The following is a 26,494-nucleotide window of genomic DNA, read 5'->3' on the forward strand; positions in this document are numbered from 1 at the left end:
TATTTGATCTAGGGATAGACAATTGACGACGCGTTTATTCCCTTGTCACTATGTTTATTGGACAATTGGACCTACATATGATCAAACGTGTTCACAAATTACTAATCAGTTTTGCTCATTTGACCTTAACGAGCACAACTCAAATCTTAATTTCAAAGTTCAAAACAAAGTTTTCTGGTCTAACAAAGACTACCACGAAGTATATATATTAACTCAAGTGTGGTTCCGCAGCTTAAGTTGCATGTAAAATATACTCGTATAACTAGAAGTGAATAAAAAATATTACTGCACTTGTCAATTTATAACTCAAATATGGTTACTTATAACATTAGTGCGTCAATTATTTTTCTATGATGAATTTGGTTACTTATAACATTACTTGTAACCATGTAAAGTAATGTCAAAAAGTTTTTTTTTTTTTTTTTTTTTTTTTTCTTTTTTTTTTTTTTTTTGAAGAAAAGGGAGTGGTACAATCTAAAATTTACTATAATGAAAATTTTAAAGAATATAGACCTTTATCACACTTTTTATAATTAAAAAGAATAAAATTGTAAAACTTTATTGAACTACAAATTTTTACAAATCTTTATTTATACGTAAACCCCTATAATACAAACCCCTTTGCAATTAGGACTTATGCTAGTTCGTCCTATAATACAAACCCCTTTGCAATTAGGAATGGTAGACTTTTAAGCTTATAGTTGTTATACAAAAATGCCAAATGCCACCAGTTGTACATGCTACAACCGGTTGTATAAGCATGAGCTAAAATCACAGCCATAATAATTACAGATATCACTTCCGAAATACTATATGCAGCTATGCATTTTCATAAACTTTGAAGCTGCAGCCAAGCCACTCTCAATAGCACCTTCCACGTTTGGACTAACGCAGAAGTCTCCACAGACAACTAATGGCTTATTTGTATCCCACAAGCACTTTTCTTCTCTGGCTACGCTCGCAGCTGGAAAGGCACTTCCCCTTTGGAAATTATTTAAGTGGTTACAACAATCTTCAGTCACAGAATTATCAGGTTGAAAAGAATTATAAGGATTTTAGCTGCAAAATGACTTGAAGTATTTATAGTAAGAAACTGAGAACTGAGAAAATCCTTTGAAATCTTATTAGTATAAGTTCCAAGGAATGTCAAGTGCATATGCTGATTGCTGAAAGTTTTAATTCTATGCAGCAGCTCTGCGATGAAATTGGACTTTTATTATGGTGTGTGTTTTCTCAGTAATGCTTCCGTCTTTTATATTCATTACAATTTCGAGTCGGGTTAGTAACAGGTCGGGTTAGGAACGGGTCGGGTTGAATTTAGGTCGGGTTAGTAACAAGTCGGGTTAAATTCGGATTTTGACGGGTTAAAACGGGTTTGGGGCAATTTCGGTTCAAGTCGGGTTTGGTTCAGGTCAATAATTTACGGGTTACATTCGGGTCGGGTCATCTCCAGGTCGGTTCATGTTCGGGTTAGGGTCTCACATACTCGGGTCAACCGGTTCTAGGGTTAGTTTCAGGTCGGGTTTGGGTCACCATTTTTTCGGGTTCAGATGGGTCAGTTAATAATCGGGTTCGGGTCGGTATTTCGGGTAGGGTCAGCTTTTGACAGGTCTAGTGGTAAACCACATATAAAAATTTGCCTTTTAAATGACTATCTCCATCCTCTAACTCAATATATTTTTGGAAAAGTTTACCATTATTATAACAATATGGTCATTATATATTGTACTTCGTATATCACAAATAATTTCGTATCTTTTTTCTCCTCTATGGCCTCTAAAAACAATTAAAGTTTGACATGAAACTTTTAAAAATAGGATTTTTGATCCCATCACTACTAACTTAATTTTATAACATGATGAATTCACTTGACCATCACCACACACCTATTGCACCTTCTACAAACAAAAATTTACATGTCTAAAATTAAAAGCTTAGTACGAAATATAATTTATTTTTTTTCCTAAAATTTTAATCTCAAAATGATGTTCAGGCTTGGCAATTGCTTGATTATCTATCTTTTTTTAATTATATGTAATCATTTAATATTTTTATTGCATATATATAAGAGTAAATAGAAAAAATTAAATATACAATGCAAGCATATGAGAGATGCAAAAAAATGCATATCATTCTTACATATCACCCGTGACGACATATACAAAATTTACAACATATTTTCTTTACCGTTGGTCATACATTGTGTGACTGGGCTATGACACTAACAAACTAACCCCTATTATATTGATAGAGTAACTTCTAAGCCCGGTCCACTTCACCATATATTTGTTTAAATGAACTAAAATTATTTTTGCTGAACTAAAATTAATTTTACAAATTGATATTATTTTTGTTGATAATTTTTTTTTATTGTTTCTCTATTATATTTCTTCTTTAAAGTAATTGTTTTTTACTGAAATGAAATTAAATATACCAAACAAAAAATATTGATACTAAACTAAAATTATTTTTACCAAAAATTATATCTTTAAGAGTTTAAGGTGAAGTGAACAGAGTCTTATTATACTTATTTAGTAACCCTTAAATAACAAAGTAAAACATTGACAAAGTAACAAATATAACCCTAATTGGGTAACCCCTATAACATTAACTGAGTAACCCTATGATGGTTGGCTACACACATATAGAATTAGTACCAAAATCTATACTAAAAATGAAAATTATAGTTCTTCTTATAGGGTGGTACATATAAACAAATCAAAATATATGTTTTGTTTTTGTTAAAGATATAATATTTATTTGACAAAGATTTTATACATGTTTATATACAGTTGAAAAAGATTATATAGTACTCCATAGAATAAGTATTTTACTAATATTTTCTTATGTAAAAATATGCAATAATATTTATGAAAAAGATTTTTGAAAGAAATACACCGTAACAATTTTTAACCAAAAATAAAAATTCTAATAAACTAAAATAGGGACATGTGTTATCTTTGGAAAAGATTATGTAGTACTCCATAAAATTAAGTATTATAATATAATATTCTTATGTAAAAATATGCAATAATATATATATATGAATAGGATTTTTGACTAATACACGTAACAATTTTTAACCAAAAATAAACTAAATTAAAACAGGGACACGTGTCAACCATGGAGCTAGTGTACCCTGTTTTAGTATAGTATATAGATAGATAAGTTACTTGTATCATATACTGTACGGATTTAACTTGTTTAGTATTGTTCTCCCGAAAATCAGCATGATACAGGTTGGACTTAAAAACACTTTGTTGTATCACCCAAGTGTAAACATTGATCCCACTGAAGACAAGGCAAGTGCAGGTAAAAATGGATACAACCTTACCCAATGACACATTAATAGCCAATTGATCCAACAGAATATCTTTATAGAATTGATTCTTTATTGAAGGGATCACTCAGACACTTACCACCGATGAGCTTTCATGAAATAAGGCTGGGAAGTGCATAGTCCAGTCCTTTGAAATTCCTGCAGAAGTGCTTCAGCGACTCTTGCAAATGTTGCATTAGAAGCCTTTTGAAGCCCAGTGTCGGCTATGACTTTCTTAGCATATTCCTCAGTGGAATGCAAGACCCAACATTCACTTTGTATCACGGAACAAAAAGACAATCAGGAAAGCTAACAGAGAGAGAATCACACAGACAAGTTGACATTATCTGACCAACACAAACCTAGCTGAAGAACGGCCTGGCTTACTGCTCTCACAAAAGGCAGAGCTCAAAACTTCAGAGTTTTTAAATGAGAATCCTTTCACAGAAATCTGGAAAGAATAGTTGAAAGTAAGACATGGTGACAATATTTCAGGCAAAAAATTAACACAAGATGGGGCCAATAACAAGAACAATTACAAATTGAGAGCCGAGCAAACACGACTTTCAAACGACATGTACAAGACATTTAGAAAACTCACAGTGGGTAAAGGCTCACTGAAAGCGAGCATGAGAACAAAGTAAGATCTGAAAGGTAAATGTTCTATCTTCGATACGATTTGTGGTGCCAGATTCATATCTGCACATAAAATGAGAACCCAAAACTATTAATGACGTAATGACAAGGATGCCATCAACATTCCCTCTTGAAGTATAAATACGGCAAAGTGCTTTTTACTATTGTTCTATCCCATCCTCTACCAGTATTCATAAGTGTGTTTCAGTTCAGAAAAATGTGCATAAAATAACTTCATCACAAAGATAAAGAGGCTAATGCAACATAAGCAGCATAGGAAACTAAGGCTTCTAGCAGAAGCACGAACCCAAGAATGGAAACTCCTATCCTTTGGTTTGACTAAGAGGTTATATATTCCTATGTCACCTAAAAGTTATATCATGTTACAACCATCTCTAGTCTCTACAGCATTAAAAATAATAATAAGCTATTTTCTACTCTCTTTATCCAATAATAATCACAAATCCAATTATATTCAGAGAAGAATTTAAAATGATTTTACCAGAAGAATTCATTGGTAAAAGTTGTCTATCTCTATTGAATAATGCCCCTGCTTTTCCTCTGTGCAACAAAAGTATATAAGAGGCCTTTGCTAAGGGTCGTCATATTCGTTCCTCTCAACAAAAACATTGCCATATCTCCTCAAAATCCCTTTCCCACTCTTTTTTCTCTCGAGGTCAGCATGTCCTTACACCAATATAACACTCAAACAGAAACTGTTTAAACGTAGTTTTGCACTATGGTTACGCTTAAATAATTAATATTGGACTACTTTAACAAGTGAGACCAACATACTACATTCACAGATGCCAGGTGTGGACCTACTGCTCATTTGCAGCAATGTCACATGCTTTCCAAGAAAATGTGTAGATATTAAGCCAAAATCTAATTTGGATCTGCTAGCCAACACAGCCAATTATAAATTACTCCATTCTGTTGCATCTGGTAGCAATATGCTGATATCTCTAATCATCACTAAATCCATTTCCTTGAAAAAATAAAAAGAAAGACAAATCTTTTTCAGAAGACGGAGAAGTCTTGTTACTCACGCATGATGGCACGACTTTACAAACAGACAACAGACAAGAACTTACTAGAGCTACAACATGTATCTTAGAATAGTGGAAAGAAAAAAAGGCCTATATAGCTCTTATATTAAGCCATATTCATCAAAACAAATTCTAAAATAAAAATAGAATTTTGAGAAGTCCTACAATTTATCCATGACGAATTGACCTATGTTACTCGGACTCTTCATTTCACCCTACGTACCCGTGTCGGACCCTCGACACTCGGACATGGGTATGACACCGGACACTTCACTTTTAGTTCAAAATCATGGAAATTTTTTAAAAAAAATCCGAGTCGGACACTTAGACACATACCCGTGTCGGACATGGGTACCCGAGTCCAAGTAACATAGGAATTGACAACACACAAGATATAAATAGATTTGTCAACCAAAAAGTCAAAAACATTACACAGGAAAAGAAAAGAGCACTCCAATAACATTCTAGAATTCATCAACCATGAAAGAGGAAGAATATATTGATGAGTGGTATTTATACCACTCTTTTATCCTTTTCTTTAAGGATTTTTCCCTTCATTTGGCACTTGTTTGAGCCTTTTTCAAGCACTTTGTTTTAGTTTACTTTGCCTTGTTCCTTTTTGTGTTTTTCCCCTTCTTTTCCTTTGTTTTTGGCCTTGCTTTGTCGCTTTCCCTCTTTTCAATACTTATGTTTGTGTATGAGTGTTTGAGTAGGTTGAATGGAGTGCTCGTGTGATCCTGCTCGAGGCTTAGTTAACCTTTTTGAGTGCATTGGAATAGCGGAAGAGAGGAGCATGGACTTGGAGAAGAGTCCGGAGCTTTCAAGAGGAGCGGCCGCTCACCAGAGAGGAGCGCCCGCTCCATTTTCTCATCAGATCCCCTGTTTTCCAGACTTATGGAGCGTCCGCTCCACCAAATAGGAGCGCCCGCTCCACATCTGGAGCGCCCGCTCCTGTCTGGGAGAGCGCCCGCTCCAGTAAGGCGGCTGTTTTGATTAATACCCTCTAGAGCGTCCGCTCACCCTCGATGGAGCGGCCGCTCTCGTGGTTATTTCCGTGCATTTTAATCTTTCTTTTGAGTAATGTGTGGGCCATATAAATACCCCTAGGTTTGTAATGAAGAGATGAGGTACATTTTAACCCTAATCTTAGAGAGAGAAAGTGTAGTATTACTCAAGTTATCTTCATGTATGCAACTTTGTTCAAGTTTCATTTCAATCAATCAAGCAACCTTGCAAGTTTTAATCTTTCTACCTTTGCCTACTTAGTAATCTCTAATCCTTTCTCTTAGCTTAGTTTATTTGCACTCTAGTTGTTTATTTCTATCTATTTTGTGGATTGATATCTTTTGGTATTTTCATTGTTTTTGATCATGTTTGCTTCCATGTCTATTTTGTTTTCATTTAGTTTTATCATCATGTTTAATCTCCCTTCTCTAGGCTAGTTTCTTAGCTAGGGGGAGGGGGTGGAAAGTATGTGTTGAATGTTGGAAGAATGATGATGGTTGGATTGAATACATGCCTTAAATTGATGAAAGATTTGATTTTTAATGTCTTGAGATTATTGTTGCACTTTATTTGATTGTCGTCTAGTTTAAATGCATGAAAATGATTTGAACTAGATCAAGATCACCTCTATTTTGATGATTGCATGAAATTGAGTTGTTAAAATAGAGTTTATTGATTTGTGCCTCTTTATTCTCTTGTTTTTGCTAGTGTATAATAGGATGCATGAGAATGATTCTATTAGCATAGGGCTTTTTCATTGATTTGCCTAGACCATTGCATGAGAATGAATTGTTTAGGTAGGATCTTGTGTTCTTTGGCATGTTCTTCATGATAACTATCATTATTCACCTTTTTCTAATCATGTTTGACACCCTCGTACCCCTAGCGTCGTTTTCTCTTGATTTTTAATCTTTTTTATATTTGCTTGTTTGTAGTCTTAGTACCTTTTTATCCAAAAACCAACAAAATTATCATTTCCTTGACTCTTGCATAGTGAATTTGATATTTAGCTTGCATGCTTCCCTTGGGTTCGACCCTATACTTACCCCTATATTTGTATTAGGGTAGTTTAGGTTATAAGTAGTTAATTTGATTTGGGTTGGTAGTCCCAACGACCTACTAAATCCCGATCAAATTTTGGCGCCGTTGCCGGGGATTGGAGTTGGTCTGGGTCAAATTGATGTTTCTTGGGGTGGTTAGTTGTTGCTATTGTTTTCGTGAGGAAGCAGGGGAAGGAGATGGTTGGTGGTTTGTGTGAGCAGGGAGTTGCGTGGTGGTGATTGGAGGTGGTCTGGGTGTGGTGGTTGTAGTGGTTGTGTTAGTTGTTGTTGGTGTTGTTGGTGTTGTTGTGGGGGTTGAGATGGTTATGCGTTGTGGGTTAAGAAGATGGAGCAGGGGAGGTAATGAGGAGTGTGTGGTGTAGGTTTAGATGGTTGTGCGGTGAAGGTTTAGGGAATAGCAACAAAGGGGCAGCAGCTTCCTTAGTTCAAATTTTGTGCCTCAAATCTCGGACCTTGAACTCGAATATGACTTTGACACCCGAAACACCAGACTCGACCTACAACAAAAACACGAGGGTATTACCAAGAGATAAAAAAAATAAAATAAAGATAAATTAAAATAAAATAAAATAACTTAAAAATAAAATCAAAAGAAATTAAATAAAATAAAGAAAACAAACATGAAAATAAAATAAAATAAGAAAATGAGAGAAACTAGGAACTTATTAAATAACAAGAACTAAAAACTTAAAATAAAAACAAAGAAAATAAGATAAATTAAATAAATTAAGAAAATAAGAAAATAAGCTAAAAACTATTAAAAACTACTAAAATACTCGAAATAAAGATAAAAGACGAGAATAAGTAAATAAAAGAAATAAAGGACAAAAAGGGTTAAATTATTGGAAAAATAAGCCGAGAAACGACTCGATAAACACCCTAAAAGTGACATAAAAGTCACTTATCAAACTCCCCCAAGCTAAACTTTTGCTCGTCCTCGAGCAAATTAACATGATACACGGGAGAAGGAGAATGATTTATTCAAGCAAAGCTAGAACACTAAAGGAGACAAGAATGTACACTAACTCACTTTCGTAGGAATCACAGTCACTTTTAGCAACTAATGACAAGCCCTTTAAACCCCTAGATCGCCCTAGAGGACGAGTGTGCTCTCATGAGGGTGTCCTAAGAGTTTAACCCACAACTCTAGACAAAAATCAAGGCAAGGCAATAAAAAAGAAAAGAAAAAGAAACATAAAAAGGGAAAGCAAAACACAAATTCATATATGGACAAGAGATAGGAACAAACACAAATTCATATATGGACAAGAGATAGGAACAAAGCCTCCTCACAGACCGCTTCCATGAGACGCAACTTGGTGTCTCCCTCACTGGTGATATTCAGTTGGGGGGATGATTACATGGATAGCCTACAAGTTAGGCTATGGAGCGGAGCTAGCCAAGCTTACCCCAGTCGATGAGCAGCCCTACCTGAACCTAGGGGCCCTCAAGACGGCCGGGATGATTCGCGAGGTACCTACTCGCATGGGAGGAGATGAGCGGGTTTGGATGGTCCGCGATTCTTCTTGGTGCCTCCTCCCGAATGACTACATCACCAACCCGCCAAAAGATGAAAATCAATGGCGCGTTCCCCGAGCTAACCTTGAGGAGGGTAGCTTGTCATTGAGGGAGAGAGCTCCCCGGGCCCCAAGGCAAAGGCGGCAACAAGAGCAGCATTTTGACCAACAAGAACAACAACAATTCCAAGAACAACAGCAATTTCAACAACAACAACAAGGTTTTCAGCAACATTTCGAGCATCAATCCTTCCACTATGGGGAAGGGTCTCAACAAGTGAACGTCCCCCCCTTTAGTGGGGGAGGTATGGCTTCTTCTTCTTCTTCCTCATTTAACATCGAGTCTGCTTTTCAAAATTTATCCATGCAAGTAAACCGGTTGACGGAGGCCGCCGATGGGTACTCGGTTTACAATGCCAACATTTACGATTGGCATGTAAACCAAGGGCATTTTGACCCACCGGTTAACTATCCGTATTTTCCGCCCCAACAGGGGCCGGTTCCTTCTCATGAGGAACCGCATGCTGACGGCACACCCCGTCAACCAGTTTGGCCCTATTGGCCCGGGCCTTCATCTCAAGGGGCCCCCCGTGTGAACTACCCCACCTCTAAGGGGTACGATTACAAGGCACCGGGGGGATGTGATTACCGTGGGGATCCCAACTACCCCATGTACACATCCGAGCCTCTTGAGATGCCCCCTCCCTTTAACCCTCTTCCGGACTACCAACAAGAGTTGTACCGGAACCGTGGTTTTCCACAGGGTTACACCGGTGGTTGGGACCCCCATGGCCCTCCTATTGACGTCGACTACGAGTGGCGTCCATATGGAGAGGGCTCTAGTTCTCACATGGAGGACTAGGGCCCTCGGGCCGAGTTTAGCCCTTCCTCCCACCCTATTTTCCACTTTGTTCAAATCGAGGACGGTTTTTCGTTCAAGTGTGGGGGGGTGCTTATTCATTGTTTCATTTAAGGGCTTTGTTCTACGGGGCATATTCATGGCCAATAGGTGTCTTTTGCATGCCTTTTTTTTCTCGATGTTGGTTGATGCTCATCTTCTATGTTCTCTAAAAAAAATTTTTTGATGATTTGATGATAACCTTGTGTTGTTTTTGCTCCTAATTTCAAAAATCCAAATTCCCCTTTAATCTAAACCTTTTCTTCTTTTCTTTGTTCTTTTTCTTTAGTAGTTTCTTTTCTCTATTTTGCTTTCTTTTCATTTCATTTTATATATTTCTCTTGCTACTAACTGAATATTTGCCGAGTTGTGTTGGATTTTGACATTTTGTAGGGCTTATTGGCGCATTCCCTAAATTTTTCCAAGCAATGGAGCTTCATTGATAGTGGACTTGCGTTTTCTAAGCGTATTTGGGTGACAAATTCCCCTTCTCAACTCTTTAAATATTTGATTGGTTGCATAGTTTAGTTTAGATTAGGAAGGAGTTGAATGGTTCGAGGTTGTTTGATTTGGTTCTAAGGAACCTGGGATCGTTGATGTTGTATTCAACAATCATTGTATGTCGATTGGGATTTATGTGATTTACATGCCTCTCTTATGAACCCTTTTGATTTCTTCCTTTTTCCTTTGTGTGTTGATTTTCTTCTTTTCTTTATGTGACATTCATAATCATGACAAGAGAAAATTTTTTGAAAATTAAGAATTTGCTCGTTCATTTGGACATGTGGACTTACATGCTTACGTTATGACATATTTTTGAATGCTTACCTTCCTAGTTGAAGAGGGTCTTCACGGTTTGAGAGTGCTTAGGGTTGAACTAGACACATTTTTAAGCTAAGGTAGCCCGGGTAGAACTCTTGAGGACGTTTGAACCCCTAGTTCACGGGAAAGTGGTAAGATGGTGTTGCTCTCCGTAGTGAATAGGATTCGCTTGGTTGGTATTTGCTTTATTTTATGTCCCATGTGAGCGTCAATTGTTCAAACCTCCATCACTTTTGTTGAGCGGCATTTGGATCCTTAACTATGCGTGTCTTAATCCTTGTGTTGGTATCTAGCTCCCAAGATCGTGATCATATAACTCTAGAGGAGGAAGAGGGCATTTCTTCTCATTTTTCTTTGTTTTCCTTGTGTTTTGTTACAAATTTGGTTTTTATTTTACATATACCTTCTTGCTAGCCATGTTGAGCCTTACTTCCCTTTCTTGGTTAAACCACATTACAAACCTAGCGGCCTATGTTCTACCAACCCTTGTAGTTACTGAAGCATCGGCTTGTGAGGTTCGAGTTTGAGAGTCTTGATTTCAAGCAAGGAAGTTGTGTAATTTGGTTCAAATGAGGTCTTGAAAGTCTATTCATGAAAAAGTGTGCAAAAGGTTTGGCAAGGAAGTTATAATTTATGAAAACCAAACCCCTTAAAAAAAATGATGAGGAAAGAAAGAAAGGAAAAAGAGAAGGAAAAATTGAGTTGAATGAAAATCTTGCAAAAAGAGTAGTATTGTCATGTAATTTGTATTGAAGGTTGTGATTTGAAATTTAGGTTAGATTCCTATGTTGTTAATGAGAGATGGCCACTCTTATGCTTCACTTAGGAGTTTCCACCAAAGTTTTCAAATTAATTCCCTACCTTAACCTTTAGCCATGACATTACAACCTTAACTAAGACCCTTGGACTTTAGAGGGGCGTGGTCAAGGAAACGGTGGAGGGAGATGGATTTCAACCCTATGGAGAGAGTATGCATAGTTGAGATGTCGGGATAGCCTCATTGTTCCACATAGAATTAATTTTTTCGGTTCCCTCGCGGAATCATGAGGAGCCAATTAGGGGATGAATTGAAGCTAGCGGAGAGAACGTGGACCGTCTTGGATGGGGCTAGGGCGGAGGATGAAATCATTAGTTCTCTATGCTTAGCTTAGGCTTGTCTCTTTCAACCTTGAGCATCTTAAAGCGTGTTTTCCCTCTTAAATTGAGAAAGGTAGGTAATCTTTGATCAATGTCATTATATTTGAGTCCGAATTGAGCATTTCTCACCGTGGTACTTGATTGATTTTCATAAACCTTGTCATGTTATGTTTGTTGTGTTTGCTCGTTGCTTTAATTCTTCTTGCTTGAGGACAAACAAGAGGCAAGTGTGGGGGATTTTGATGAGTGGTATTTATACCACTCTTTTATCCTTTTCTTTAAGGATTTTTCCCTTCATTTAGCACTTGTTTGAGCCTTTTTCAAGCACTTTGTTTTAGTTTACTTTGTCTTGTTCCTTTTTGTGATTTTCCCCTTCTTTTCCTTTGTTTTTGGCCTTGCTTTGTCGCTTTCCCTCTTTTCTATACTTATGTTTGTGTATGAGTGTTTGAGTAGGTTGAATGGAGTGCTCGTGTGATCCTGCTCGAGGCTTAGTCAACCTTTTTGAGTGCATTGGAATAGCGGAAGAGAGGAGCATGGACTTAGAGAAGAGTCCGGAGCTTTCAAGAGGAGCGGCCGCTCACCAGAGAGGAGCGCCCGCTCCATTTTCTCATCAGATCCCCTGTTTTCCAGACTTATGGAGCGTCCGCTCCACCAGAGAGGAGCGCCCGCTCCACACCTGGAGCGCCCGCTCCTGTGTGGGAGAGCGCCCGCTCCAGTAAGGCGGCTGTTTTGATTAATACCCTCTAGAGCGTCCGCTCACCCTCGATGGAGAGGCCGCTCTCGTGGTTATTTCCGTGCATTTTAATCTTTCTATAGAGTAATGTGTGGGGCATATAAATACCCCTAGGTTTGTAATGAAGAGATGAGGTACATTTTAACCCTAATCTTAGAGAGAGAAAGTGTAGTATTACTCAAGTTATCTTCATGTATGCAACTTTGTTCAAGTTTCATTTCAATCAATCAAGCAACCTTGCAAGTTTTAATCTTTCTACCTTTGCCTACTTAGTAATCTCTAATCCTTTCTCTTAGCTTAGTTATTTGCACTCTAGTTGTTTATTTCTATCGATTTTGTGGATTGATATCTTTTGGTATTTTCATTGTTTTTGATCATGTTTGCTTCCATGTCTATTTTGTTTTCATTTAGTTTTATCATCATGTTTAATCTCCCTTCTCTAGGCTAATTTCTTACCTAGGGGGAGGGGGTGGAAAGTATGTGTTGAATGTTGGAAGAATGATGATGGTTGGATTGAATACATGCCTTAAATTGATGAAAGATTTGATTTTTAATGTCTTGAGATTATTGTTGCACTTTATTTGATTGCCTTCTAGTTTAAATGCATGAAAATGATTTGAACTAGATCAAGATCACCTCTATTTTGATGATTGCATGAAAATGAGTTGTTAAAATAGAGTTTATTGATTTGTGCCTCTTTATTCTCTTGTTTTTGCTAGTGTATAATAGGATGCATGAGAATGATTCTATTAGCATAGGGCTTTTTCATTGATTTGCCTAGACCATTGCATGAGAATGAATTGTTTAGGTAGGATCTTGTGTTCTTTGGCATGTTCTTCATGATAACTATCATTATTCACCTCTTTCTAATCATGTTTGACACCCTCGTACCCCTAGCGTCGTTCTCTGTTGATTTTTAATCTTCTTTATATTTGCTTGTTTGTAGTCTTAGTACCTTTTTATCCAAAAACCAACAAAATTATCATTTCCTTGACTCTTGCATAGTGAATTTGATATTTAGCTTGCATGCTTCCCTTGGGTTCGACCCTATACTTACCCCTATATTTGTATTAGGGTAGTTTAGGTTATAAGTAGTTAATTTGATTTGGGTTGGTAGTCCCAACGACCTACTAAATCCCGATCAAATTTTGGCGCCGTTGCCGGGGATTGGAGTTGGTCTGGGTCAAATTGATGTTTCTTGGGGTGGTTAGTTGTTGCTATTGTTTTCGTGAGGAAGCAGGGGAAGGAGATGGTTGGTGGTTTGTGTGAGCAGGGAGTTGCGTGGTGGTGATTGGAGGTGGTCTGGGTGTGGTGGTTGTAGTGGTTGTGTTAGTTGTTGTTGGTGTTGTTGGTGTTGTTGTGGGGGTTGAGATGGTTATGCGTTGTGGGTTAAGAAGATGGAGCAGGGGAGGTAATGAGGAGTGTGTGGTGTAGGTTTAGATGGTTGTGCGGTGAAGGTTTAGGGAATAGCAACAAAGGGGCAACAGCTTCCTTAGTTCAAATTTTGTGCCTCAAATCTCGGACCTTGAACTCGAATATGACTTTGACACCCGAAACACCAGACTCGACCTACAACAAAAACACGAGGGTATTACCAAGAGATAAAAAAAATAAAATAAAGATAAATTAAAATAAAATAAAATAACTTAAAAATAAAATCAAAAGAAATTAAATAAAATAAAGAAAACAAACATGAAAATAAAATAAAATAAAAAAATGAGAGAAACTAGGAACTTATTAAATAACAAGAACTAAAAACTTAAAATAAAAACAAAGAAAATAAGATAAATTAAATAAATTAAGAAAATAAGAAAATAAGCTAAAAACTATTAAAAACTACTAAAATACTCGAAATAAAGATAAAAGACGAGAATAAGTAAATAAAAGAAATAAAGGACAAAAAGGGTTAAATTATTGGAAAAATAAGCCGAGAAACGACTCGATAAACACCCTAAAAGTGACATAAAAGTCACTTATCAAACTCCCCCAAGCTAAACTTTTGCTCGTCCTCGAGCAAATTAACATGATACACGGGAGAAGGAAAATGATTTATTCAAGCAAAGCTAGAACACTAAAGGAGACAAGAATGTACACTAACTCACTTTCGTAGGAATCACAGTCACTTTTAGCAACTAATGACAAGCCCTTTAAACCCCTAGATCGCCCTAGAGGACGAGTGTGCTCTCGTGAGGGTGTCCTAAGAGTTTAACCCACAACTCTAGACAAAAACCAAGGCCGAGCAAAAAAAATTCTGTATTTTCTTTTTATGGAAAAAAAGAATGTGGAAAACAAGGCAAGGATTCTTTACAATTATGCTATATAAAAACGAATTGAATTGAAAGCTATACGTGCTAGTACTCAATTTCTTTGATTTGAATTTGATGAATATAACAACCCAAAAATAAGTTTACATTTTAATAATTTTTTAGTGAATACAACCTAAATATTGTATCTAATATATTGTTTTTGTACATGTCTGCAGGAAAATCCGTTTGATCTTTCCTTTAACAATGACTTTTATGGGCTTTGTCATTGAATAATTTTAAACCGAAACACTAGTCTTCAGCCCTTAATGAACATTCATGAAAGTATTTCTGTTAAATAAGCATGATTAATGCAATGTATATATGATCGGGATTTAGTAGGTCGTTGGGACTACCAACCCAAATCAAATTAACTACTTATAACCTAAACTACCCTAATACAAATATAGGGGTAAGTATAGGGTCGAACCCAAGGGAAGCATGCAAGCTAAATATCAAATTCACTATGCAAGAGTCAAGGAAATGATAATTTTGTTGGTTTTTGGATAAAAAGGTACTAAGACTACAAACAAGCAAATATAAAGAAGATTAAAAATCAAGAGAGAACGACGCTAGGGGTACGAGGGTGTCAAACATGATTAGAAAGAGGTGAATAATGATAGTTATCATGAAGAACATGCCAAAGAACACAAGATCCTACCTAAACAATTCATTATCATGCAATGGTCTAGGCAAATCAATGAAAAAGCCCTATGCTAATAGAATCATTCTCATGCATCCTATTATACACTAGCAAAAACAAGAGAATAAAGAGGCACAAATTAATAAACTCTATTTTAACAACTCATTTTCATGCAATCATCAAAATAGAGGTGATCTTGATCTAGTTCAAATCATTTTCGTGCATTTAAACTAATATCAAAATTAATAGGATAGAGCCAATATACCAAGAGGTGGAGGATGTCTAGTTAAGTTACTGAACCCAGAAGAAGAAAGAAGCTTGTCTGTGGCAACCAAACCACCAAAATGACCAAGAAACATTCCATCTACGCTGGTTAATGACCATAGTTTCTTATTCATTAGCCATTCTATCTTTTCCACACCAATGCCAAATTTGCTTTCAATGCCTGTATAAAGAGGCTGAGTTTGAGAATGAGAAAAGAAAAACAATAAAGTCAATATATATTCCATAATTAAATTATATAAATAAAACCCAATACCAGGCTCATTGCATAATGCTCTGCATATTGAATTCATGCCTGGAATGCCTACATATTTCTTGCCCAATGATTCCTGAATAGTTTGTTCAGAGCATTTATAAATAACTGGCATATTTTGGTAGTATAAAACATAAAAGATGATTTAAGTTCACATATAAAATTAAGAAGGGAAGGGAAAGGCAAATGTTGTTATAATATATAAGTTTCCACCGTGCCCCAAAATATATGTAACCAGCATCCTCTGGAAAATAAAAAAAATGAAACTTGCATCCCTCCAAGGCCCTAAGTCTCTTGATCTCTATGTTCTTGTTCCAATCGCAGCACCTCATCATCAGAGGTAGCTTAAAAATAACTTCTACCTTCAACAAATTGGAGAATAGGGCTGTGCATCAATCCATATTCAGGTTTCTACTGAAACCTTGCATTTAAGTTCTACTTACAATTATAGCCCAAGTTCCACTATTTTAATGTTCAATGATAATTTATCTTCCTGAATTGATTTAAATTTTTTATCTTCCACTTCGAAGAGTGTAAGAGTGGAACCATGCAGGGGTTAAACGAGGGAGAGGGAGACAAAAAATGACTTGGTTGGAAGGAGTTAGGAAGGAGATGAAGTATATGGATGTGCATGAGGATGAGGCATTGGATCATAAGGGATGGAGGAGGAGGATCTTTGTTGATGATTACACGGGATAATCAAATTTGGTTCATGTAGCCGACCCCACTTATGGGATTAAGGCTTTGATTGATTGATTGAAGGATGCCTTGTTTGAGGATTCTCTTATTTACTACTTAGCACAGACAGACACCATCAAATTAACATACAAGTGATATAAAGATGATTCATTGGCATTTTCTAAAACACAGTGTGTTACCCATTTCCTTTAACCATAAATTATGACATATTTTTATGTAAATTAGAAAAGTTGCCACAGTATTAATTTATGAGGTGCTTAACACTGCTTAATGGCCAAAAAACCTTCCTAAAATTCAGTATTTTTATCAAAGTGTACCTAATAGTGTTGGTGTGAAAGTAAGGTTGTAAGTTGATTAAATCATTTGGGAATTTGTTTCACAAAAAAAAAAGAAAAAGAAAAGAAAAAGAAAAGAAAAAAAAGAAAACAAGGGTTTGATTTGAAGGCTTTCATCCTACATCCTAGTATATAGCAACCCCCAGCATGAAATTACATCCTCTAACTTCAATAACTTTCATGTGAGGGTCATGAACCAGTTAATGCACAGCAATTTAAAGATTGTTCAAGAGAAACAGCTTGCTCTTAACATTAAAGTTGATGAGTTGAAAGACACAAAATTTTAGTTGGTTTCACTCAAATTGACCAGTTAAGTGTTTTATGTTCTATTATGTTTCTGCTCCATCCTAACATGTCTAAGTGTTACCAGATTTAATTGCGTCTTTGAAACAAGAGAGACTGATCCGGGAGATGAATCAGAAGTAGAGACACAGTATGGGCCACGAATCTTCAGCCATGAAAAATTATGTGAGCTTGCCTAGCCTAATGCATAAAGCTAAAGGATCCAAGGAATGGACCTAAGAAAGTTTCCTATAACAGCCTTGGTGTGAATGCTAGTTTATCAAATCACAAGGGAGTGCTTTTTTGAAAAATAAATAAACAAATAAATTAATTTTAAAAGACCAAATTTTTTTTGTAACACCATTAAAAGAAATTAGATTAACATGACATAAAATTAAAAAAAAAATGGATTTCACCACTACTTAACGTATTCTGTCATAGAATCCGTTAATGGGGCTCGTCCCTTCCATTTTCCCCCTTCTTCACGATTCCTTCAACCTTCCTTTACACCTTCCTATCAACCTCCATCACGCACCACCTTCTTTTCATCACCTACAAAAGTTTTAAAATGTTGGAAGAAGATTTTTGAACACTTCATACGGTAGCCATATCTAAAAAATTAGTCAAGACACTCTTTTGAACGTGTTGAAGTGTCAGCCAAAATTTTGAAGTAGTGTGTCACTGTGTTGGATCCTCCAAAACCAAATATGTGTTGGAGTAACATAGGGAAGATGTTTATCATGTGCCTTAAGAATTTATCCAGTCTCAGTTCTTTATATACCCATTTCCTCCTAATATTTCTTACAGTAATTTTTTTATATTATAGAAGTTGTGAGTTTGTGATTATAGAGAGAATTCCCGAGTGCACCTAGTACACCACTATTTAGAATTTTGCATGAATGCCTCAATGCCATAATTTGCTAAATAATTTAGAGCACAACTTCACCTTCTCTCAATGACAATAGATAGAATTCCCGAGTTCACCTAGTATACCACGTCACCACTATTCCCTGCAATAGACTGACTATCCAAGCTCTAAAAATACTGAATATAGGAAACAGGGGAAAGTTGAGGGCTTTTAATTGAAAGATTGAAACTTGGCGGCTACAACAGAGTACCAGCCAGAATACTCTCTTGGAGGCTACTCTACTGTTCTACTGCTAGGCTACACTCTACTAATCACCAAAATCAACTCCCATCACTATTACATTCCCTTTTCTTTTATACCCTCACTACTTCTTACAAAAATGCCCTAATCATTGAGGCCTTCGTTCTTTTCTGTGACAAGGTGACTGCAGTCATCCTTACAACCAAAATCAGGAATATTAATTTGTTTTTTCATTTAGCTGTGGTCCTTGTTTCCTTTGTTGCTGCTCTTGATCTTGCCCCCTGACTTGTTGTAGTTGTGCCTCCTTGTATACACCTTCATAGGCTGCTGTACCCGATTCATCACATTACTCCCCCCGGAACATTCACCTTGTCCTTAAGGTGAAAGGATGGAAACCTGAGGTTGATAGCATCAAAGTCCTCCCAAGTGGCTTCAAATTCAGGCAAATTCTGCCATTTCAGCAGCACTTCAGTGATGGTTTTGCCACCTACTATTCTCTCTCTTACACCCAAGACTGCTTCAAGTTCAGCCACTAACTCCAAATCAGCAGTCAACTGCTGAGTAGGAAGGGTGGGCTAACAGGAATGTTACCAACAACTTTTTTTAGCTGGGACACATGAAATACAGGGTACACCCTGCTCTCTTCTGGCAGTTTCAAATGGTATGCCACCTTGCCAACCCTCTGCAAAACCTCAAATGGACCGTAGAAACGTGCAGCTAGCTTCTCATGTGGTCTTTTAGCAATGGTCTGTTGGCGATAGGGCTGCAGTTTGAGGAACACCCAATCACCCACTGAGAACTCCACATCTCTTCTATGGCCATCAGCATTGGCTTTCATCAATTGTTGGGCTCGATTGAGGTTCATTTTCAGTTCATCCAAAATCAGATCTCGTTCAAGAAGCCCTTTCTCCAAACTCCTCACTCCAGTTGAGCCTTGCTTCACTTTCCAAAGTTTCGGGGGGTCTCTACCATAGACCACCTCGAAGGGTGTCATATTAGTAGAGGTGTGGGGAGATGTATTGTAAGAATATTCAGCCCATGGCAACCATAGAGCCCAAGATTTGGTTGACTAGCCACAAAACATCGAAGGTAAGTTTCCAAACATTTGTTAACCACTTCCGTTTGGCCGTCCGTTTGAGGGTGATAGGCGGTGCTCCTCTTGTGGTGGGTACCTTGTAAACGGTAGAGTTCCTTCCAAAAGATACTCATGAATATCTTGTCTCGGTGAGAGACAATTGAAGAGGGAAACCCATGAAGTCTGACCACTTCTCGCACAAATATATCTGCTACCTTCAGAGCATTGAATGGGTGTCTCAACCCCAAGAAGTGACTGTACTTCGACAATCTGTCCACCACCACTAAAATAGAGTTCACCCCCTTCGAGAGCAGCAACCCTTCTATAAATCCATGCTAATCTCATCCCATACAGCTTCTGGGATTGGGAGTGGCTGAAGTAATCCCGCGGATGCTTGCTGTGAAGGCTTACTTTGCTGACAAATCGAACACTGTTGAACATGCTCTCCCACCCTTTTTCTCATCCCTGACCAAAACCAATCCCCTGCTAACCTCAGGTAGGTCTTCACTTCCCCTTCATGCCCCCCTTAGGTGTATCATGATACTCTTGTAGGAGAATAGGAATGAATTTCGACCCTTTTGGGAGGACTACCCTACCCTTGTACATCACCCTGTCACCTTCTAAGTGATAACCTTGGCAGCTGTCAGGTTCTTCTCTCATCCTGCTTCTCAGACCACTCAACCACGGATCACTAGCAAGCTCCTTCTCAAGTTCAGCCCAGTCCACTAAAGAAGTGGATATTAAGGCTCAAATTGGGCTGTCACATTCCCTTTTCGAGAAAGCGCATCGGCCACTTGATTGGACGGCCCGGGTCTATATTGGAACTCAAAGTCCATTCCCATGAGCCTTCGCATCCACCGTTGATATTCACTCCCTATCTCTCTTTGTTGTGTTAGAAACCGTAAGCTTTGTTGGTCAGTCCTAATAATGAAGTGCCTTCCGAGCAAATAATGTCGCCACTTAGTCACCGCCAAACTCATTGCCATCAACTCCTTCTCATATATGGACTTAGCCTGATTCTTCACCCCTAATAGCTTGCTATAGAATGCTATGGGCCTCCCTTGTTGCATTAACACCGCCCCAAGCCCAAATCCCGAGGCATCCGTTTCTACTATGAACTCAAGCTGAAAATCCGGCATCCTCAACACTGGGGCTGATTTCATGGCAAGCCTTCAAGGCAGAAAAAGCTTTGGCCGCTTCATTTGTCCACCCAAAATTATCCTTCTTGAGCTGTGAGGTAAGAGGTCCGGCGATTTGTGTATAGTTAGCCACAAATTTTCGGTAATATCCGGTCAACCCAAGGAACCCACGTAATTCCCTCAAGTTCTTGGGCTCCTCCCATTCCAAGATAGCCTTCGCCTTGTCCATATCCATGGCTACCCCTTCTTCCGAGATCACATGACCCAAGTATGCTACCTCTCTTTTCCCAAACTCGCATTTCTTCCAATTCGCATACAACTTATACTTTGCTAGTTGTTCCAATACCAATCGGACATGCTCCTTGTGTTCCCCCTCCTCCTTGCTATACACTAGTATGTCGTCAAAAAACACCAAAACAAACTTCCTCAAGTACGGCTTGAATACTTCATTCATAAGAGATTGGAATGTAGCCGGTGTTTTTGTGAGCCTAAAAGGCATCACAAGGAACTCATAGTGTCCCTCGTGAGTGCGGAATGTCGTCTTATGCACATCTTCCGGTTTAACCCTTATTTGGTGATAACCGGATTTCAAGTCCAATTTCGTGAACAATTTGGCTCCATGCAATTCATCAAATACCACATCTATGACCGGAATTGGGAACTTATCTGGCACGGTTTCCTTATTCAAGGCCCTATAATCGACGCAAAACCTCCACGAACCATCTTTCTTCTTTACAAGTATTACCGGGCTTGAAAAGGGACTAGTTGATGGTTGGATAATTCCGGCTTACAACATCTCTTGTATCAATCTCTCAATTTCATCTTTTTGCACTTGTGGGTACCGATATGGCCGTACACTGATCGGATCACTGCCATTCTTCAAAACAATCGAGTGTTCATGGTTTCTTTGAGGAGGCAGTCCGGAAGGTAGTTCAAAAACTCCCGGGAACTCACGCAACAAGTCAGCCAGGAACTTGGGAGGTGGTTGTTGCTCCCCTGTTTCTGTCTCGGTCTTCCCCACCTTGCTCATTTCCACCATAATTCCTTGTCCCTCCTTGCACAAGCTTCGAATCATTGCCTTCAAGCTTACTTGCGTGGTTTCAAGTGCCAGATCACCGGTAAGGGTGACAGGCATTCCTCCCATTCGAAACTTCATAATGTGGGACTTCCAATTTGTGGTGACTTCCCCTAGTTTCTCCAACCACTGAACCCCGAGAATCACATCAGCATTTCCAAGTTCGAGCAGTAGAAACTCTTCAACAATGGTGACTCCACCATTCAACTTTAATCGCACTGCTTTGCAAACCCCTTGCCCCTTAATAACCTCTCCGTTGCCCAGAGCCACTGAAAATTCGCCCCCTTTTGTCACCGGAATGGCCCTCTCGCGCACCACCTTCTCCACAAGGAAATTTGTGGGTGGCGCCGGGGTCAATCATCACCACCACCGTACCTCCAGCTAATTCCCCTCTCAATTTCATGGTTTTAGGGTTCGAAATCCCTATTACCGAACACAGCGATACCTCAGCCACCTCTTCGCCGCCGTCTCCTTCCTCCTCCTCAAGAGGCGTCTCCTCCTCTCCTGCCACTAGCAACACACTCATCTCTTTCCACTTACACCGGTGGCCTACCGCCCACTTCTCATCACACCTAAAACACAAATTTTTTGCTCGTCTCTCCTGTATTTCCACGTCGGTGAGGCGTCGGGTGTAGCCGGAGCTGCGCCCTTGGGAGTAGCCCGTGGAATTAGAGGGTGGATTAATGGAAGCTTGGGACTCGGCAGGTTTACTCCATACCTTAGTTGGGCTGTTGTGGCTTGGGACCCCGTAGGTCTGGACTAAACTTGGCCCATTTGTTTTGTTGAAGTAGGGCTTGTTGGAAATTGTTTGGGTCGGCCCAACTCGCTGGAGCCCTGGTCCAGTCTTCTTGGCAGCACAAACCCTATTCTTCTCTTCTATTCGGCCTGCTAGTTCCATAGCAGCTTCCAAGTTAAAAGGATTCAACATCCTTAGCTCTGTCTTGTCTTGATCTCACTGTTGAGACCATTGATGAACTGCCCTAACATGAGGGTCTTAGGAATTCCCTCTAAGGGGGTGGCCCGCTCGATGTACCTCCGGCGATACTCCTCTATTGTCCCTTCTTGCTCCACTGCCAGCCATTGTTCATACAATGAGCCCGTATGAGATGGTCGGAACTCGTATAACAGGCGGCTCTTCAAATCCGGCCACCCTACCAACGGACGCCGATTTCTCTCCCATTGATACCACGTGAGGGTCGCTCCATCCATAGCCACCACCGCCGCCTCAAGTTTCTCACGCTCCGAGAGTTGGTAGAAGTCAAAAAACATCTCGGCTCAGAGGATCCAGTTATCCGGGTCAGTCCCTTCGAAGACTGGCATCTCCAACTTCCGATGCTTCCAGTGGTTTCCACCACCGCCGAGTCCATTGCCTTCAGGTTGCCACTTCCGAAACTCGAAGGCATCTTCTTCTCCGTTGCCTTCTCCCCTCCACCCCCTCCTGAGTAGGTTGCGAGGTTCATTCTCACCCTGGTTAATGTTCTGACTGCCTTCTGCTTCCAAGTTCACCACGGGTTAGTTGATGAGTGGTGGTCTGTTGCCTTGTCCACCAGCGGCGGCTCTCTTCATTTCCTCGCGGAACTTAAGATTGTTCTCCTTCTCAATCGCAGCCAACCTCTGATGGTTGATTCGAAATCGATCGATTCTGTCCTCCAACCTCGCTGTGGTTCTGGCTAGGACATCCTCCGATCGCTTCCGCTCAGCTTCCACAACACTGGCCACCGCCGCCTGCACCGCCCTTTCTATAGTGGTTTCCTGGGTCCCAAGCTTGTCAGCAATACTCTTAAGGTGAGCTTCCTGCAAATCGCACTTCCCTTCAATGGCTACGAGTTGCGACTCCACTGTCACCAGCCTTTCCTCAGCGGCATCCACTCTGGTCGAAAGATTGCTTACCATGGCTAAGATCGAACTGCTCTGATACCAAGTTTGCAATAGACTAACTATCCAAGCTCTAAAAATACTGAATATAGGAAACAGGGGAAAGTTGAGGGCTTTTAATTGAAAGATTGAAACTTGGCGGCTACAATAGAGTACCAGCCAGTTTACTCTCTTGGAGGCTACTCTACTGTTCTACTGCTAGGCTACACTCTACTAATCACCAAAATCAACTCCCATCACTATTACATTCCCTTTTCTTTTATACCCTCACTACTTCTTACAAAAATGCCCTAATCATTAAGGCCTTTGTCCTTTTCTGTGACAAGGTGACTGCAGTCATCCTTACCACCAAAATCAGGAATATTAATTTGTTTTTTCATTTAGCTGTGGTCCTTGTTGCCTTTGTTGCTGCTCTTGATCTTGCCCCCTGACTTGTTGTAGCTTGTGCCTCCTTGTATACACCTTCATAGGCTGCTGTACCCGATTCATCACATTCCCAAGTGTGCGAGTGTATGCATGGAAAAAAAGGGAGGAGGGGGTGGAGAGACTATGGGACTTGCATCAACAATTCAAAACAAATCATTGTATACTATTCATCATCAAATGACAATCTCTAGAGAATACGACGCTATAATCTACAAGGGGAATTGTAGCAGAGAAACTGACCTCCTCGGAATCAGTAAAGCTCTTGGAGATGCAATCAAAAGATCCAAATGTTTCTTTCCACTCTGCCACTAGACCTTTTGACTCCCACTCCATGACAACATCCAAAACAACAGATTTTGAAACAGTAAAGTAAGGAGCACCGTGGTCAAAGAACAAGTCCATCCCCTCCTTGGTAGTTTCCCTATGATATCACATATTAAGATTGGCAGAAAACATCAATAAATTAATAAATGAAATTAAAGAATAAAGAATAAAAAAAATTAAAAAAAAAAAAGGAAATTAGCTTTATAGCCAATAGCACAAATAAATAAAAGGAGAACCATAATAGAAGTTGTATCCGTGCATAAAAGTTTGTATCTACTATGACACAGCATATACCTAGCTGAAAACAGAATCACTACCAATAATAATAATAATAATAAAATTATATTTGACCAATTTGCTTTTTGTATATTTTTCAATTCAACAGTTGGTAATTAAATCAGATTAAACTACGTACTACGTATATCAAATAATTATTTTTTTAAAAAAAAACATTTGGAAACTAAAAATCAAGAGAATCTAAATCTCGCATGATTATGTTTTGAAAGATAGGATAATGGTTACAGTTTTAAACTTAACTTGCACTCAATCTCTAAAGGTTCTGAGTAAAGAAAAAAAACAAATTATATACATACATCAACTAAACACCGGACCCTATTTGCTGACTATAGAAGCTCTCCTAATTTAGAAACAACTCTGGATTATACTCAGCATCAGAAATCTCATCCAATACAATTGATTAAATTGTGCTGTTATTACATATTTCATAAAATGCCGATCACGAGGAATGTAGGATGGACTAATAACTCAGAAAATATGCTAAAGCTTTGATATTTGAAATCATATGATCACACTCCCTACATCTTCTATTTTGGGATATCAGAATCTTTTTCTTTTAATTTATGTTTTGAGGGTTTGAGACGCCAATCTTGCATGCCTACACAATTCATGGTGAGGGCATTAACAAGACAATTTATAAACATTTAAAACCAAATATTCATATACATTCAACCAATAGTGCGAGACAATATAAAGTAAATTACTATTACTATTAATTTAATGAAACAATATCAACCACCAAAAACCTTAATGGGTCTTTCTTCTATGAGATCTATACTATACCAGTCAAGTTACCATTTTAGTTGACCATTTTTTTTTTTTTTGGTCAATCAAAGCGGTATATGTAACAATAATTGGAAGAAAATCAGGATGTTCATGATCATCCTATGCATCAGGATGTTTACTACCAACCTTATGCATAGAAAACATGAACCACTAAAGTAGGTATCCCCTTCTAAACATATTCCCTCACATTTATCTCTATGCTGCAAAAACATATATGCTCCTATATAGGTCAATCTATAATTGACTACTATGGAAATTAAAGTGTAGTTGATTATTTTCAGATTTCTTCTTTAGTTTTTATATACAGATTCAAATAAAGCATAGCTCGGAAACTAGTACACTAGCAAGTATTATGGTAGTGACATTGTAAGAGTTCCAAGAATACTAGATATGATATTAGGACTATCGCCCAACCTTGAACAAGACAATCCATAAAGATTCAAAAGTAATTTATAGACATCAGATAGTGTGAAACTAGAATAACTTACTAATAAATCCAATCACTTTCCAACAAATAATCCGATAAAACAAAGATTCTCTGACCACCAACAATCTGAAACCATAATTGAAAACTTCCCAAGTCAAAAGTTTCTCATGTTTCAACACCGTACAACCTCTAAACCCCCTCGTAATCATAAGACTAACAAATATATACTTGTATAACTTACAGTTTGAAAATAAAACAGCAAACTTTGCTTAATTTGAATTTTGTTTATTTAATCAAAATCGTTTTTCTAAAACCTTGACGTCAATTTCAAGCTCACATTAATTGAATTCTTGTATGGTACTAATTATTCGTAAAATAATAATGTCAACGTTTAAGACTAAGCAAATCCAAATACTTCGTAAACTAAGAATTAACTAATTCATACGTCTCTAAAAGTTATTCCTTTTCTGACTTTTTTTTAATGGACCAACATGTGATTGAGTATCGGATATTCAAACAAATCCAATGTAAAGTCATTCAAAACAAAGAAGACATGTGAGTAACTAACGAACAACTAAACTAAACTAAACTAATCCGATCCGATGTACGAGTAATTATTATTTAAATGATTGTAATTAGCACGCATATCTGAAAACCTATGATATAATACCTCCTTTGAGACATACGGCCGCCAGGACCTCTACCAAAATCAAAAACAGTGACTGACATTCCATTTTTAGCCAGAGCTGAAGCACATACTGCTCCTGAAACTATTAACCACGCAAATTTCAAAAATTAAATTCAAAATATAATCAGAAAATGGTAAAATTACTGATAATTACAAATATCAGAGATTAAATTCATAAATTGAAATTAAAAAAAAAAAAAAAATTATTAGGAAAGATAGGGTGAAACGATGGAGCTTACTGCCACTGCCAATGACGGCAACTTTGGGAACGACGGTGGTCATTGTTCTTGAATCTTTCTC

At 38.2% G+C, this 26,494-nt stretch overlaps 1 protein-coding gene across 1 annotated transcript; it reads right to left on the reverse strand.

The window, feature by feature from the left end:
• Nucleotides 1–503: 503 nt before the first annotated feature.
• LOC145574741 (uncharacterized) lies at nt 504–26,494 on the reverse strand. The gene is made up of 9 exons (XM_081632595.1): nt 26,434–26,494; nt 26,177–26,276; nt 23,913–24,093; nt 15,662–15,734; nt 15,389–15,568; nt 3,921–4,018; nt 3,682–3,770; nt 3,420–3,593; nt 504–981 (listed from the first exon to the last, which is right to left on the reverse strand). Exons 1-9 carry the CDS (start codon nt 26,474–26,476, stop codon nt 810–812), a joined length of 1,110 nt encoding a protein of 369 aa, XP_081488721.1. The 5' UTR covers nt 26,477–26,494; the 3' UTR covers nt 504–809.

Source organism: Chenopodium album, chromosome 13 (assembly GCF_948465745.1).
Source record: "Chenopodium album chromosome 13, dcCheAlbu1.1, whole genome shotgun sequence".
NCBI lineage: Eukaryota > Viridiplantae > Streptophyta > Magnoliopsida > Caryophyllales > Amaranthaceae > Chenopodium > Chenopodium album.